Below are 18,501 nucleotides of genomic sequence, written 5' to 3' on the forward strand. Positions count from 1 at the left end.
ATATGCAGTAATAGATTCAGTTTAGCTCTAATCTTTTCAATGATTCATTATCTATACAGAGGTATTTAAATCATTATTGGTTGATTGAATCTGGTTATATTTGCTAAAAGGTATCGCTTATGGTAATTGAATATACTGCAGTATATTGTAGAAATGTGGGCTTTTTGAAAGTATAATGCTAAATATATTTTACAGCCAATATGAAATACATTGTAATATCTGAAAGTAGCATTAATTTGCCCATGTATTATGAAATGTATATAGTGTAAAACCTATGTATTGTTTTCCAATATATTTTAGCATATTTCATTTCTAAAATCTATTGTATGATTGAGTTTCCATTGCAAAGATGCTCTTAAAGGTACACATTTTCTCCTGTAGAGGGCAACAAGTGCCTGTGTTTTGTGTTTCAGGTTGGAAAGCAAAGGAGCTATAATAAGCAAAACTATGAAATTCTAGAGTTTTGGTTTTGTGATTTTTAGTTTTCTTAATTATCTGGATCAAAATTTTATAGAAAGTAATTTTATTTATATTTTCATTATTTTCTTATTTAAATGATAATTTTATAATGTTGGAAGTAGCATTTAGGGCATTAAAGTTGTTTTCAGTTTCATAACGGTGTGCATAATTGAAATGATAAACTTGGCCACAACCTGTTCCACAGTTTCATTAGCCTTTGCAATGGAACTTTTTATTTTATCCCACATAGTTTGCATGTCTATGTCCTACTTATATATTTTTTATGAGCATCATCAAACAGAACACAATTTATTGCATGCATTTGCATTCTTTACCTGTTTGGCGAATTTGTAGTCGAATTTAAGTTCTGGTGCAAATTCTATTTTTACTACTGTGGGAAATCATATTGGAAATATTTATGTACATGTGGAGATTTTCAAACGCATTGCTGTGTTTCTTAATCTGTTGTGTGGTGTAGTATTTTCATAGCATTGTATATAATACACACAGACTGTGTTTTGATTTGCACTGAAATTTGATTCATGTCATGAGCAACATTCTACTTGACATCCCAATATTGGGATATGTATATCTGACTCAGGCAGCATCTCAGAATCATAAAGCTGCAAGCCTTTGGTCACATGACAGGTACTATATTACTAACAGATCCCAACGATCCCCACGATTTGGTTTGGATAACTATGGAAAACCATTCTTGTGACAGAAATTTTATAGCTGATGAAAGTGTCGTCAAAAAATAATTGTAGGCCATACTTTCTCCCATTCACTCAATTTTGAGCCCGTATGAGCTTCAAACATACTGTAAGGCTTACACTATGAACATATGGGCAAGCTGACAGAATATGGACACGCCTCATTTATTCAGATTTCTGAAAGCTGAATTTAGGACGGAGTGTGGCACAGTGGGTAAGGAACTGCGCTTGTAACCGAAAGGTTGCAGGTTCGAATCCCGGGTAAGGACACTGCCGTTGTACCCTTGAGCAAGGTACTTAACCTGCATTGCTTCAGTATATATCCTGCTGTATAAATGGATACAATGTAAAGTGCTATGTAAAAGTTGTGTAAGTCGCTCTGGATAAGAGCGTCTGCTAAATGCCTATAATGTAATGTAATGTAATTTCACTTTGCCTGGGGATGCTGTAAATTGGCAGCTTTGATTGAATCTATAGCCCAGTATTCCACATCAGAATGTTGGATGCAAATAATGCCTTCATAGTAATTATTTAGGGGATTGGATTTCATTGTCAACACTGATTCCTGTTTTTAATTTTTGAATTTTACAAATATGAATGACAACCAACCATATGAAGCTTTGTAAGCAAATAGCAAAACACAATGGCCAATATCATAAGACCCAGAACAAAAGGGAAATGTAGTTAAAATTATTTTGCGGCCGCAAATGAATAATAAAATTAGTGCTGCATATCTCCTGAACTGTTTTTGTTTTATAAAACAAACATGACACTTTTATTATTGAAATTATTTTAAAATTGAATTGCATTGCAGGCAGAGAGGGCATGAATGTCATGAAATTATTTAAATAATTCAATTACATTCATGAAAGGGCTAACATTTCTGCATCTTTGACAATTTGTACTTTTTACCTGATAAGAATAATTAAGAACACTTTGGTAACAAAAAGACTGGAGGTTTGCTCAAGGGCATCAATTACAACTTAATGTATACAGATGCAGTACAAATTTGCATAAAAAGCAATTCCACAGATGGGTTTATGACGGTAATTAATGTTGCAGCATGTGATGTAACATCTGGCTCGTTGTAATGTTTGTGACACTTTAGTTACTAGAGAAAAAGAATGAAAAGCACGTTGACTCAGGGAAAAGATGCCTCAAGTACAAAACAGCTTGTGGATATTGTGCTAGATGCACGGGTAATGCAAATGTAATTGTATTTACAAGCAGACAGCAATTGCTCTCATTCAAACACATGTAAATCCATTTATTATTCACCAGATAAGAAGTTCCAGTTCCAAAGAGGAATCAGCAGTTATCCATCTCCCGTTATTGCTATGTTGACCACACCCCTACAGGTCCACAGCTGATGTGTGTACTTTGACAATACCTGCAAGCAACTGCCATTTATCAGTCTACAGTGCATGGCACTATAGGGCACATCCGAACAGAGGACATTTGTTGAGAGCAAATAGCCTTTGGGTGCCTGGTTTGTCATAGGAACTAATGTAAAGGTTATCAGAGAAACACTGGCTGACCTAACCCCACCCTGCAGACGCCATTGCCCAGATCTAGACTTGAACCTGTCTAGTTGCTACTGGTAGACAGGGCTACCAAGCGGCACCTTTACCAACCAAATCACTTTGTAGGCCTTACAGTTCCCCAGCTTAGCAGCTTAATCTTTCCACCTGGTCTGAAAATCTAAGAACTCTGATGATACTATATGATACTATAAAAGCCTGCATACAACCTTTAATAACATCTCTCATTGGATCAAGAAGTTTAAAATGGGTTTCTTAATATAGCATACCCACTGAGAAGATCCTTAGGAAAGTGTTCCAGCTTACCAGCCCTCATTAGGGTATGATAAAAAGGTATCATCATTAGGGTCACCAGTTTGTCTCCCCTTGTTTTCTTGCAAGGTACTTCAGTCCTCCACCAGCTAGAGGTCCCCATAGCGTCTTTGTCAAGCTCCTTCTCAAACAATTATTCCATTTGCACCACCTCTAATCTAAATGAATCTAATCTAAGTTTGTTAAGTAATTGTACTGATTAAACACAAACTAAAATTGACAGCAATGTTTACAAGTGCTAAATTCAGTTGGATTACTTACTACCATGGGCATACTGCAGTAATTTAAAGTGTTGTGCAGGGTCATGCTTGGTTTTGTTAGAAGCAGTGGGAAATTCCCTCATTAAAAATGAGAGCAGTTGTATAACATTTAACTTGCATAAAATAATTCAAATATGATTCAGATAATTCACTAATTATTGGCATCAATCAAGACTTTACATAGAATCAGGTATATTAGTTCTGGGCTAAAACAAGAACCGGCACCCACACCAGCCCTTTTCAGATAAGACTGGACACCCCTGCTTTATAAGAGTACATTATTCTTTTTACTGCAGTGATACTCAGTCCTGGTCCTGGAGAGCCACAGAGTCTGCCGGTTTTTTATTTTTTCCTTAAGATCAGCGACCAATTTAGTCCCAAGAAACCAGGTGACCTGAGAACCATGTAATCAACTGGTTTAACTGATCAGCTGCTGTGCTACTCAAGTGCAGAGTAACAATGAAAGCCAGCAGACCATATTGCTCTCCAGGACCAGGAGTAAGGTCCACTGTCTCAGAGGCATGCTTTTCATAGCATTAAACTTCCATCCATGTTCACTTTCCCTCCTGACTCTCCCCATATTAGATCCACCAATTATTTGTTTTATAAATATCTCTGTTAGATACTCAATTGTAGCTTTAGTCACCTGACTGTGCTGTTGGAGTGCCTACAGGGACTGCAGGAGGACAACCATTGAAATACAAGTTTAGATCCCAGCAGGTCACATGGTGGAGACAAACTGGTGGCAAAAATGGCCATATACTCTGTATTGGATGTGTAAAATCTTCCCCAGATGTGTGGCAACCTGAGTGCTCTAAGCAATGCTATGCCACTTGGAAAGCTGTGAATACCCTCCGAATATTAAATGCAACTTAATGATGCTGCCTAGTGATAGCTCAGCAGGACCAAAGCTGGGTGGGAGGGGACATGAGACCGACAAGCAAACATATTCTTCATGCTTTGATTCCATTATGGGCAGACTGCTTATGACACCACCAGCATCAGCTGTTAGGCTTCATTTTTCCTCTATTTGATTAAGTATGTCATCTTGTATATTTGTAAGAGCTTTAATTTGCTCACCCACGGTGCAAACTCCAGGAAATCTACACTGGGGGTAATCATCAAATGAGTCATGGCTCAAAATAATTTCTTTGAGGAGTTTTAAGAAGAAGTCATCATGGCAAGCTTCACGCTGAAGAATAAAGATAAAAATGCCCTCAGATATGTCCTTTGGAGGAGGAAGTTTAAACAATGAGGACAGCAGGGCAGCTGTTTGGGTGGATTTTGATGCTTTCGCCAACAGGATGGGGGTCACTATTCAAAAGACAGAAATATCCCTTTCACAGACTGTTAAACAAGACGTGTTTGGTCTGCTAATGAGATGGAAGGAGGTGGTGTCAGGATCTGCTCATGTTCTCATTGTGCAGCAATGGAAAACAATGAATGCTGATGAGCAGTCTTCAGGGTGCTCAAGAAAACTTTTCAGAACAACCCTGACTTAGTGCGGACGACCATCCTGTTAAAATTTGACGCATCAACTCAGTTAACACTGTGCAATTACTAAGTCAGCTGTTCTTTTCTTGAGACAAAAATAAAAATAAATAATAAAACAAATTAGCAAAGAGAAGGTCCCTGATTGACAGGACATCACTCCACAGAATTTTGCAGCCATTCTAAGAATTTGCATTGCAGAGAATACCTGAACATCTTTTATAATAAATAAATAAAAGCTTTGTGTACAGCTATTTTAATTAGATGTGGCATTTGATTAATGCCACACAAACAATTCAGGAAGAACCTGTTACCAGGGCTCAGACAATACAGTTTTGTGCCAGTGAAGGATGATAGACATTTTATTGATGCCAGCTGACTGTTAGTGTCTAATTATTCAAGTTATTTAAACAAGCTAGAATTTAAAGAAGAAAAAAAAACACAATTTGTGATGGGAGTAATTACTGAAGTTAATGAAGTTGCTGTCAATGTTGTCGACTTCCCAAATTGCCCAGTATCAGAATGACAGTGCCATTGGCATTTTGCGGTGAGCTGGTACATAGTGCTTGAGATGGCCTGCAATTTTTTAATAATTCCTAAGCTTGTATACACATTCACCATTGTTCAGTGAAAGGATGACATTTGACCGATGTTGCAATGTGCTCCATTGCTACACATCACTCAAGTCAAAAGACACAATGTTAACAATGTATATTTATTAATATACTTTTGTTGCAGCTGACAAACTTCCTGAGTTTTGTGACTGTTTACAGTACTTGTGAATGGCCATGTGTTGTGACCATGTTATAGATCTTTCTTTTTTTGAACATTGCATTTATACTCACTTGTTTGGAAATGTATATTATGTCAGATTTTAGTTGAAGTACAAGGACAGCCTATGCTATTGTCTCAGCGTTTACTATGACCAAGGTTTATTCGTACTGGTCAGGGCAAAAAAGCCATTGACTCACACACTCATACCATGACTCTGCAATTCACCTAACTTGCATGTCTTTGAACAGTAGAAAGAAACCAGAGTACAGATCAACATTCATGGTAAAATTAGACATTTCTCTGTGTTGAATGAACCATTGTTTCATGAAAACAACAAATACATTTTTTTAAGCATCGCCGTTCTAAATTTGCCTGCAGCAATGCTTCATGATTGTGAGTAATGGATCATTATGGATCAAGTAACAGTACCCAGTGTTTAAGCTCAGTCCCAATTATTGCCACCCTTGATACAGATGAGCAAAAAAGACTGTATGAAATAAGCAGTAATTAGCTCTGTGTTATGCTCCAAAATATGTGGAATGTGTCAAATTATTAAAACATTCCTTTTTCAATACTTTGTGCACTCTCCCTTGGCAAAGATAACACATCTGAGTCACCCACTACAGTGTTTCAAGAGACATATATTGGAAATCTCTGACCATTACAAAATTTTTCAAGATGCAAATCCATTAGTCTACACTTGTAGAATTCACACACATTTTTTGATCAGGTTCAATCCTGGAGATTTAGATCTCTGGAGGTTTTTGAGATTTCTTTCCTTCCTTCCTTCTTTCCTTACGAAAAAATCACATGTGAAAAGGCTATTTTTGTACGCACGTGCTGTGTGCACGGCCAAGGATAATATATGGAGAATGACAAAAGACCCACCCTGACATATTCTCTGTATATCTCAAATATCTTGAATGGTATTATAGAAGTAGACACAGTAGTATTATCCTTGCCAATGGTATCTAACTGAAAACAGGGGTGACAATAATTTTGACCAATAATAGGCCACAGTTTTGTTGTGCTGTCATCTGGAGTTTCTCAAACATAACTGCATCACTTCCCATTACCTGTAAATTACTGCAACAAAGCGACCGTTCCAGCCCTGTAGTCCGTTTGATCCAGAAAGACTTTATGCTTTTTCGGTTCTCATTAACCTGAAGATTGGTGTTCGAGATATTTTCGCAAATCCATCTAGAAGCAAAACAGGGCTCTAATGGCTGCCGAGTGACAGCGCTGCTCACGATGATGTATGACTCCCTGCTCAACTTGATTACTCCACCAGCGACTCTGAATGCTGTTTCAATTAGCGCAATAAAGGTCACATAAAAATATCCCCGCATAATCTATTCCTATTAGTGCAAATGCTCAAATAAGTATCTTTTCACCATTGGTTCAAGTCATCACTTTCATTATGACAAGCGGTTTACAAGATTACTGGTTTTAGGCATATTAGTGAAGGCAATTTTCCATGAAGTGTATGAAGTGACATAATTATTTATTAATGTTGTCCATAACAACTTCATAGTCACTGCATAAACAGCAAAGACTTGAAAACTCTTCTGACAACCATTTTTTAATCAAGAGCATTAAGTGCATGACTAAATAATGCTGGTGCACATGTAACACTGGCATTGGTTACTTTCAAAGTTGAAAATTTTCACACTCTTGTTCCTGGAGTAAGTTTATGTCGTACTCATCTACTGAGACTATTCCCATTATGTTATTGTATGGTTCAGCAGTGTGCCTTAATAGTTGAGGAACTGATCCAGCAACCCTGAGGTCTTAAGTGAAATTCCCAAGCAAGGCACTGCTGTTTCACCCTCCACTTGAGCTAAATAGTTTCAGTAAATATTCAACTGTGTAGTTGTGGATTGTATTGTAACTCATTCTGGATAACAGCATCTGCTCTTGTAATCTGTAAAATGTATTGGGGAAAGTATCCAAAAAGTGGACTTAGTGATCTCAACAAATTTAGTATATGCTGGCCAGACATTTTTTGTATCGTTCTGAAAGAATAAACAAAAAAATAGAAATTCACTGGATGACTAAAAACACAATATTAGAATCATTCTAATTTACTTATTAATTAGAAAGACAAAGAAAAAGAGACTGAAAAGGTGCAAAAGCTGTCTCATTCCTGATGCTCGTTCAATGCACAGGTCTGTGATTATAAACTGCTACTATGCAGAATCTCTCCGTTATTGCCCAGGCGGTCTTCACAAATTAAAAATAACGAGATTAAACCCAATTGAAAAGAATATTTATTTGCTTAGAATATTCCAGGGGGGGGACTGACAACAGAGCAGATGGCTAATTTGCATAGTCTTGTAAGTAGTGAATACACTTGGTAGATGCAATAAAATAATTGGGAAAACAATGACTTTATAACCTTTTACCCTACTCTTCAAATTATAGACCTTGTTAAAATGCCCTAGAAACAGTGGTTACATTTCTGTACTGAGATCTATTGGAACATGAGAAGTTGAAAATAGTGAACAGCTTAATTTTACATATAAACAGATTATTATTATTATTGTTATTATCATTATTATTATTAATTGATTGGTTAATTAATTAATTAATCAATCAATCAATCAATCAATCCATTCATTCATTCATTCATTCTCTGGTCACATTAATGACACCTGGAAGTCCTGTTTTCAACCCTCTCTGAAAATGACAGGGGGTCACATATTTGGAGCCATATCCATTGGTATGCTTGAGTTAACACTGATTCTAATTCTAATTAAGAGAACATGTATAAGACCCTATACTCATTATGTATTAGCACCTAATAAGCAAGTATTAAGCACATTTTTTGGCTTCCTCATTATCTTGTCTAAGAAATATATTAAAACACAAACTGAGGAAAAAATAAAACACAGTTAATCATTAATAGCCCATTATTTTTTTCAGCATGTTCAAGTCTTCTGTAAGTCTTCTCATTTGTCTTCTGTAAGAATATGCTATATTTTGGTAATGGTACAGATTTTTTTCTTTTTAAATTTGAAATTGAAATTGGTTTACAGGTTCTTTTCAAACTTCAAAACAAAAAAAAAAAAAAAACTAAAACTGCAGGTTTTCAATGCCCCTATACAGTTTACTTGACAATGGTCACTTAAAATAATGTGTATTGATTAATTGGTATTCTTGTCCTTCTTCAATGCATCATTATATAGCACTTCTGTGCTGGCATCATAATTGTAAATAAGTCAGTGTAAAATGTCCCCCCAGTATTATTATTATTATTATTATACTATGAAACCAAGCAGATACACACGTTTCCCTTTATTTCTGGGGACAATTATGTGACAGAAGTTGATCATTCCAAATGTTACAATTCTGAAAGAAGCAAATAGCCATTTGTTCCATGCATCGAAAAACCTAAATAATTTGCACATCCTGAAAACATACATAATCTGTGAGAGGTGGGGGTGGGTGGGGGTTGGAATGAATCGTACTGTACGTTCCCATTTGTTCTACGGCCTGTCTTCGGGGTACCGTGATTGAGAATGGAGAGCCACAGCTACAGTATGTGATGCTGCATTTAGAAGAGAATCACAAGGACAACAATGCCTCCAGGGAGGGTTTTATGCCCCTGAACTAAATCTGAATACATAAAGAACTCAGCGACGGCGCGAAAGGGCACAGAGCACACAATGCGTCCTTTAAGAAAGCACAATAAACTGTAGACTTTTATAACACACTGTTGACTGTGTGTTTTTGGTCATACTTCATTGCTGAAGAAAACCCTATTTAACAGACACTACGGTTGGCTACTTTGCTTTTCAAGCGCATTTTTTTTTTCCCACCGGGATATCTATTTAGCACCAGATATACCACATAGTTTATTTCTCATTGTTAAAGCTGTTCTAGAAAATATCACTCTCTCACACAGATACACAAACATGCACACTTGCACAACACACACACACACACACAACACAATTAGTACTTAGTATGAATGACTATTTGGAATGTTGACAGAATCCTAAATCCTGAAGATCATGGTATGACATAATATCATCCAGTAACACTTTTGGATCCTTAATATACAAATGCATGAACAGACAGCTCTTTCTATCGATGATAGCATAGCATAGCACACATCACACAACATATAAATGTCAAACTCCCCCCTCACTCCCTCTCTACTTCAACCATCCGGCAGACTCCCAGCAGTCTATTTCCTTTCTTCAAGCAGTATCATCCTCGACCATGATGCACTGCTTCGGCTCTCTGATTTGTGGTTTTGGCACGATCCCAAATTCCCCTCCATACCCATGAAAGACAGTATTCTTTTTCTCTTCCGACCCATTCAGGGGCAAGAGAAACAAAACAAACAAACATCAATGTCACTGGCACCGCTGTTGGCGTTGGCGCCCTGGCCCTCAGTACCCTTGGCAGACCCGTGGGTGGCACTGGAACATGGCCTCTTCTGAATGAGATGGCCTAAACACACCATTATCTGTGTTTGCAGGGGTTTCTGCTTTCTGCAGAACTGACAACAGAAGGACCAGGCATATGTCAAACGTGATTCAGGTGATTTGCAGATAGCTTCTACGTCCATTTATAGAACATCAGGGCATCTGTTTACGCATAAACATATCTATTAACAAGTCATTTCAAGGGATATTTATTTTTATGTATTTATGGTACTTGTGTTTATCTCTGAATTTAAAAATCTCTTGTTTTTTCCCCTAAGTAATATAATGAATAAAATAAATAATGTAAATATTGAATGATGATAAGGATAACGGTGGTTATTATTGTTATTATTATTATTATTATTATTATTACTAGTAGTAGTAGTAGTAACAGTAGTATTAGCATTACTGTATATTAGCACCATTCGAAGAAAAGAAAGAAGCACATAAAGAAGAAGATGATGAAGAAGAAGAATAACAACACCAATAACAACACCAAAAAAGGAACAAGGACTAGAACAAGACATGCAATTACATAAGCATGTGGTTTCTGCAGTTGATAAATCTTTTCCAATTTAAGGTAAACCACTTTTGAAGCCACAAAGGAACTGTACTCATTTTAATTGATTGCTTTGTCAGTGATATTTTCTATTTACAGCTTTTTACCATCAGATAGTAAAAGATCGATACTCAGCCTCTCAGGAGTACTGGGTTAGAAAAACACACTCTGAGAACCTCAGAGACCTGAGACAGGCCAGCAGAAAAATAGCTTTCTTCACCAAATGTGCCCTTACACTCATTACATGTTTATGTTTATGCATGCTGCCTATGAAAATGCTGTTATTTTAAGGGGAAACACATCTAATTTCTCAACACATGCTAACTTGTTTAAGGTACAATTAACATTTTGTTTGACAAATTTTGAAAGGTCTATAGATTGATCTGCACTCAAATGTAGCATGGATTTATTTTTTAATGCAAATTTTGACATTCATTACTTTTTGGTTCAATAACCATTTATAGATTATGAAATGGTGTTTTGTGAGGAAAAAATAAGGAGTGTTTGAATAATTTCTGTTCCACACAAACACATTTGCATTTTATTATTTAGTTCTTTTTTTATGTCTGTGATTTATGACTTGTCCCTGGATATTTTAATGAGAGAAAATGGAGTTTAATGGACACATTTTACAGGAAACTAGATTTATTGCAGGCATATTTTCTCTAAATTTGTATTTTTTTTTTTGTTTTGCCTCAGAATGAATGTCAGGGCTTTCCCACAACCAGCATTGTTTCCAAACCCATGAATACCTTTGTATGGAAGCACATGTTGAGCAAGCCTGGGGCTTGTTTCATGAAAACCATTTGAGAATATTTTCACTCACAGATCGCAAAATCTTGTTAAAGCGTGTTTCACAAAAACGCAAATCGCAAAAAAAATAGCGACCTCTCGGTGTACAAGGCATGGACTTACTTCAGTATTCAGCTAAATTAAACGTGTGGATTCTGACTGTAATATAACTTTTTTTTTTATAAACACTACAAACACGTAATGAACACCTCTTCATTTATTATTTTTTCAATTATTTTTCTTTTACAGAAACCAATCTTATAAACTGAAAAATCAACTAATTATAGTTGTTACCAGATGCAATAAAAACTGTGCAGGGGGAGAGACTAAGTGTGTGCATGTGTGCATGTGTGTGTGCGTGAACATGTGCATACATGCGAGTGCACGCCTGTGTGTTTGTGTGTGTGTGAGTGCATGTGTGTGTCTAGTACAATGTTTTACAATATCAGGAGATTCATTCAATCCCTTTTCTGCTGAGGTAATAACCTTTGGATCGTGAGGTTGCCTTTCAAATGGCTTATCAATACTCAAAGTTTAAAAATATCACCATCATTACACAGCCAAAGTAAAGGTCTGACATTATATTTGAACCATGTAGGGTCAGCGGTGCACATCTGGTGCCAGACTATTGGGAGAAAATAAATGTAAATCTTCGGTAAGGTGTAGGCAGTTTGAATGTTTTGAGGTAAACTCATTGATCACCCAGAGCAGTGGAATGGGATTTTGCAGATCATAACAAATGTGCTCTTTGCTTAGCAGCTGAATGGCCATTGTTATGTCCGATCAATGATAAAGGTCAAGGGTTAGCTTCTGCAAGCAATTTAATGGACGACCTGATGGAGATTTATTTTAATCATCACAGATTTTGCAGAATAAGCAGAGTCCGTCAAAGGAGCAGCCATTACGGATGTTTATTCGGTATCTGTATCTACAAATCTTTTATTTTTATTTTATGGGCAGAATACTGTCTACTACTGTATGTCATATCAAAAATGGCTAATATCTATAAGATTATTTAGAATACAATGGCAACTCACAAATTTCTAGTGGGCCATGGTTATCGTAATAAATGTGGAATGTTCTGCGTGGTTTTCAAGTGTAACATTTTATTAGCTTCACAACTTTTTGGGTAATGTTAAGTATGTTGATGACAAAATATGCCATATTTTTTTCTTCTTGCAATGACACTCAGTTAGAGTAAATACTTAAATGTATTCATGATTCTTTGTGTGTCCAACAATTATGAATTTATTTTCATAATAAAGAACAATTATCATGATTATAATCAGAACGATCTCAATATATTTATCTTCAAAAATGTGTATGTCCCCAGCGTGCTCCGTATCTGCATCAGCATTAAACAAATGTCTTTGAATTGTTATACAATAACAGACCTGGTTTGTGTGTACGTGTGTGTGTGTGTGTGTGGTATTCATGGGAGGACACCACAAAGGAAACCACAGCTCTCCAAGAAAACATTGCTGCACATCTCAAGTTAGCCGAAGACCATCTTTGCACTATGTTATATGGAGGGAACAAAACTTGATCTTTTTGGCAGAAATGCACAACACTTTGTTTGGAGGGAAAAAGCACTGCTCACCAAAATCTCATTCCAACTGTGAAGCAAAGTGGAGGGAGCATCATGGTTTGGGGAATTATAAATTCTATCAAGAAATTTTACAGGAGAATATCAGGATAGCGGGCCGTCACCTGAAGCTTAACAGAAGTTCAGTGATGCCACAAGACAATGACCCACAACACATAAGTAAATCAACAATAAAACGGTTTAAACAGAAGAAAATCCATGTATTGGAATGGCCAAGTCTGAGTCCAGACCTTAATCCAATTGAGATGTTGTGGCATGACCTGAAGAGGGCTGTTCCTGTAAGAAATCAGATAAATATCAATGAACTGAAGCAGTTCTGTAAGGAGAAATGGTATAACATTCCTCCTAACAAAGTCTAATCAGCAGCTATAGGAAACATTTGTTGGAGCTTATTGCTGATAAAAAAGGTCCTACCAGTCACTAGATACAATGGTTCACATTTTTTTTTCCCAGCCTGAACTGTGAATGTTTACAACAACATTTAATCAGGAATTAATGCAGCTATATATATATATTTATATATATATATATATTTTGGTTGTTAATTCTATGAAAACAACGATTCCATCGAGAAAAATAGTTCCTTCTCGTTTTTTACCATACAATTAGCACCAATTTTTGTCATTTTTTGCATTACATTATTTAAGAAAACTGCATGAAACCATAACTCAATCATATTAATCTCCCTAGCTCTGTCTTGCTTTTTAAAATGTTGCGGTAAGGTAGTGTGGACATAGCGTTTCTCCAAGACCCTCTGAAACCGGGTTTGAAAGTCAGCTAGCTTTATGATAAGTTCGCCGTCACTTGTCACCTAGCCAATATTAAAATTCTGAGTTTTAGGTCAGCTAGTTAGCTAGCTAGCTAACTATTGAATTGTATTCAAAACAGCAGTTAATGTAAACGCAATCGTTTACAAAGATACGGATGAAAATGCGTCCCGTAGCCACGACTTAAATACGGAACGCCTATATTCTACTGTCAAAAAAAGGGACGATTCCGTATTTAGCGATATGGTTGGCATTCCTAAATGAAGCCAGTAACTAGAACCGTGATTCAATGCTGCCATCAGTTGCGAAATTGGACATTGAAAAGGGGAGGGTAACAAAAGGTGTCCCTTTATAATTAATTAATCGCGGCCTGAAGTGAGCTATTGCTTTTATAAAACGGTCACCATGTATGGCAATATGAAAGTAATAGACACACTCCAATTTAAATAGTTTTAAAACGTTTTTTTTTTCCTCAGACGCGGAGCGATACTGAATTGTGCAAAGGAATTAGACGTCATAGCCGTGGTATATGGGTAATATACCACGGCTATGAACCAATTAGATTGCTTGATTTGAGCTACCCGTTTTATGGCGATCACCATAATGTTAGGGACAAAGCGATTTGTAGAAATTACAGCATGTTTTATATATAGCCCTATATCTATAGCAAATGGCTTCGCAGGTGTTTCTGATAAGTCAGGTGTGCTCAATTGCTTCCTTAGTGCAGGTATAAGAGAGCTTTCAGTATCTACAGTGTAGTATTGATTCTAGGTGTTTGATTGCCTTTGGATTCTGTTATTGACGTTTGTCAACATGGGCAACCGAGCTATGCCAATGAAAATCAAGGAAGGCATTATGAGGCTGAGAATTTAAATAAAAAAACTGATCTGACAAATATGCCAAACCTTAGGCAAAGCAAAATCAACTGTTTGGAACACCATTAAGAAGAAAGAGTGTGCTGGTGAGCTCAGTAATTGTAAAGGGCCTGGTAGGCCAAAGAAGACCTCTGCAGTTTATGACCAAATAAGTCTCACCATAAGAAAGAATAACCCTCAAACACCTGTCTGACAGATCAAAAGCACTCTTCAGACTGCAAGATGCAAACCACGTGCTAGGCGGGAAAACAGGATGGCCAGGTTATAGTTTGCTAAGAAGTACCTAAAAGCCTTATTGGCAAGAGTAAACTGTGGAGGCAAAAAGGTACTGTCCAAGATTAAAATCCCCCACTCCCCCAATCTGTGAACATAGTGGTAGGGGTGTTATGGTTTAGGCATCTATGGTGTAACTGTTGATAGCAGCATCAGAATTAATTCTAAAATGTACAGGAGCAGCTTATCTACTCAAGTTCAACCAAATGCCTCCAAACCCATTGGACAGTGCTTCCTCCTACAGCAAGGCACTCCTCCCAAACATACTGCTAAAGTTATACTGCGAGTCTTTCAAAGCCAAAAACTGAAAAATTCTAGACTGACAAAGTCATTCACCAGATCTGAATCCAATTGAATGTGTGTTTCATTTGCTTAAGAAAATATTTAAGGCAACTTGCACCCGAAACAAGCAGGAGCTGAAGGTGGCTGCAGTACAGGCCTGGCAGGGAATCACCAGAGAAGATACTCAGCACCTGGTGATGTCTATGGGTCACAGACAAACAGACATTGCATGCCACGGATATGCAGCAGAGCACTAAACATGACTACTTTCATTTACATAACATTAAAGTGTCCCAAACATTATGGCGTCCTGAAATGGGGACTATGTATAAAAAGTGCCTTAATTCCTTCATAGTGAAACCAAAATGTATAAAAATACCCATACAGTAAATAAAAGCTGAGAATGCACACTTCAACCACATGTAAATTGTTTGATTACCAAAGCTAAAACTGAGGAGTACAGAGCCAAATCAAAAAACAATATGTCCTTGTCCCAAAAGGCAGTGATCTCAATGAAAAATTACATCAAGAGCAATGATTCCTAAAATGCAGGATGGTGCCCATTGGAGAGTCTGGAGTGGGGACGGCAAGAGGCATGTTGACTGCATGTGCACTCTAACTAGTCCAGTGCATGTTCTTTAAAAGGTTCAGTGACCAGAATAAATGCATATTATATTAAGTTTTTTTTTTGAGGGGGGGGGGGGGGGGGTCAACAGCCCCATGGTGACCCCTCTCCACAGTCACTAATGGGGCACGGGAAATGTATTTTCTCAATAACTGGGCTGTGAGCTCAGACGGTTTGGGAACCACATACTTAGATCATAGAGCCTCTGCAAGCCATACAAGCCACCTTTCCCAGGAGTATGGAAAATAAGCTTTTTTCCCCCCTTTCTCCTCTGATATGGGGAAGAAAGGCTTATGTTTTTAGTCTCATGTCTCCACAACAGCATTAAATCCAGATGCAAGCAATACAGCTTCAGTGCCGCTAATTGTTTCCCATGTACCTGCGCGGTGCCCATTCAGTCTGATCCTGTTACAGCAGCTGCTTCATTACTGTACCCCCTGCACACTGTAAGTTGAACATACCACTCACGTCAGGTGTTGCGTATGTTAAGACTTGCGGGCCCCGTTCATTAAATTGCTATTCAAATGCGGCTCCTGCTTTCAAGCTGTGCACAGCCTTCGGAGGCAGATAGCTGAGCAGTCACATTGGATTAAACACAGTTTTACAACATGCTTTATTAATCAACTCTATTAGTTCCACTAACCAACAGATGGGGCCTTAACTTGATTTCCCTGTCTTATGTACTGTATCCATACATTCTGTTCAATCTCTTGTGAGATCCCAGCTCCACACAGAAAAAAAAAAAAAAAAACATGAATGGCTGATGGCTGTATTTAAATATTACTTCTAAACACGTATATGTAAAATGTGAGCATTCACCCACTTGCTGCTGCCATTATTGTTATTATTATTGTTGTTTTTGTTATTATTATCATTCCCTCAGTGAATTAACTGAGATTTGTGAACCCCCTGTACACAATTAAGAGTAGGTTTGTATGCATACTTACAATCTTCAAGCTTATTCCTTACTGTACACATTAAACTGTCCAATGTTAATTCAACTATAACAGAGTCCAAAAGCCAATATGACCCATATGTACTCTATAAGATTGTACAGTGTATGAATGAATTTCTCCAAAACGTCCAACAACTTGTAACTACGTACATTGCAAGAGTTCACAAGTGTTTAACTAATGCTAAATGTGAAATTGCAAATGTTGCATTATGTCTAAAAGGGGAGATTCTAAATTTCAATTAATCACAGCCGACATTTATATAGCCACACATACGCATTTATAAATGCATAACGTTCCTTTTGACATGTAGCGACCTATCACGTTTTTACACGGGACTTTTTGTGAGGGAGATATTAGCTTGGAATGTTACCTAACCTCCCTGAACAGAATTAGCCGACACATTTCATTTGCATGTTCATTTAAACAAGCGTAATGATGTAGGCTAATCTCAGAAAGGACATTATTATATATTATGTTATTAAAACAGTTAAAAATGACTGCGTTTACTTTCCAACTTTGTTGTAATTATTTATGTATATAACTGAAAAGCATTCTGCACTGTCCGCGGTGATGTTCCACGTCCCTCAAGCAGCTTTCTGGCTCCTCCTTCTCTGTACCTTGTGACAACAACAACTGGGCTTCACAGAGAGAAGTCTCAGCCCACTTCCCCCCCTGTCAGTCTCACTCATCCAGTGATCAATGTACTTGCCGAGCTGAGGATAAATTGAATCTTTCTCGCCGCTCATTTATTTCTACAACACATATTTCAAAATAACTCTCCTACTTGACTTTTTAGTTTTTGTATGTTTCGGGGCACTCTTTATGTACTGTTTTTTGTACTTTTAACTTATTCTCACTTCTGACCATGGCCGTACCAGCTGCTTTGATCCCCCCGACCGCTCTGGTTCAGCCACCTCCGATCTCAACTTCAGCGACAACCACCTCGCCCTCGACAAGCGCTTCTCCCTCGCCTTCATCTGCGCCTTCCGGACAGAGTCTGTACCGATCGGAGCTTACTGCCACCACCAGTCCGGGCATCCCAGTCGGCACCCTGCCCGGTAAACCCGTGTACTCGACCCCGTCTCCGGTGGAAAACACTCCACAGAATAATGAGTGTAAAATGGTAGAGCTGCGGGGAGTGAAGGTGGCTTCTTTTACCGTGGACGGTCGCGAGCTCATCTGTCTTCCCCAGGCGTTCGACCTCTTTTTGAAACACTTTGTCGGAGGGCTGCACACTGTTTACACCAAGCTGAAGAGGTTGGAAATCACGCCGGTCGTGTGCAATGTGGAACAGGTCCGCATCTTGCGGGGACTCGGGGCTATCCAACCGGGAGTCAATAGATGCAAGCTCATCTCCAGGAAGGACTTCGAGGTTCTGTACAATGACTGCACAAACGCGAGGTGAGTGCGTCGGTATAACAATATTGTCCAAGTCCCTTTCAGTTGGTTATTTAGTGCGGGCGGACCCGCAAAGTGTTCTATGAAAGATGCAATTGTTGAAGTTCCACATGGGTGTCTAAGTAAAGCAAGAAGTAGGCTACAGTGCAGTAAAAGCAATTTGTACAAATGCTGATACATTTGTAATGCAGCATATTCTTTACGTTATTTTTAAATTGCGATTCATATTTATTTTACCTTGTCTTACGCCTTTATGATCTGTTTAAAGATTATTATTAAGTTTAATTGTTTTGATAATATTTAAAATACAAGCAATTTTGCAACGGAATCAAGGAAAGATAATGTATCCTATCGCATTGCATGACTGACCGGACGTGCCTGC

At 37.7% G+C, this 18,501-nt stretch overlaps 1 protein-coding gene across 1 annotated transcript in view; it reads left to right on the plus strand.

Moving 5' to 3' along the window:
* Nucleotides 1–17,393: 17,393 nt before the first annotated feature.
* Nucleotides 17,394–18,501, plus strand: part of LOC135250526 (dachshund homolog 1-like) — a 102,557-nt gene continuing 101,449 nt past the window's right edge. The window contains exon 1 of the mRNA XM_064326882.1: nt 17,394–18,122. Within this exon, the coding sequence (XP_064182952.1) occupies nt 17,587–18,122 (536 nt within the window). The 5' untranslated portion in view covers nt 17,394–17,586. The remainder of the gene's footprint in view (nt 18,123–18,501) is intronic.

Source organism: Anguilla rostrata, chromosome 3 (assembly GCF_018555375.3).
Source record: "Anguilla rostrata isolate EN2019 chromosome 3, ASM1855537v3, whole genome shotgun sequence".
NCBI classification, from domain to species: Eukaryota; Metazoa; Chordata; class Actinopteri; order Anguilliformes; family Anguillidae; genus Anguilla; species Anguilla rostrata.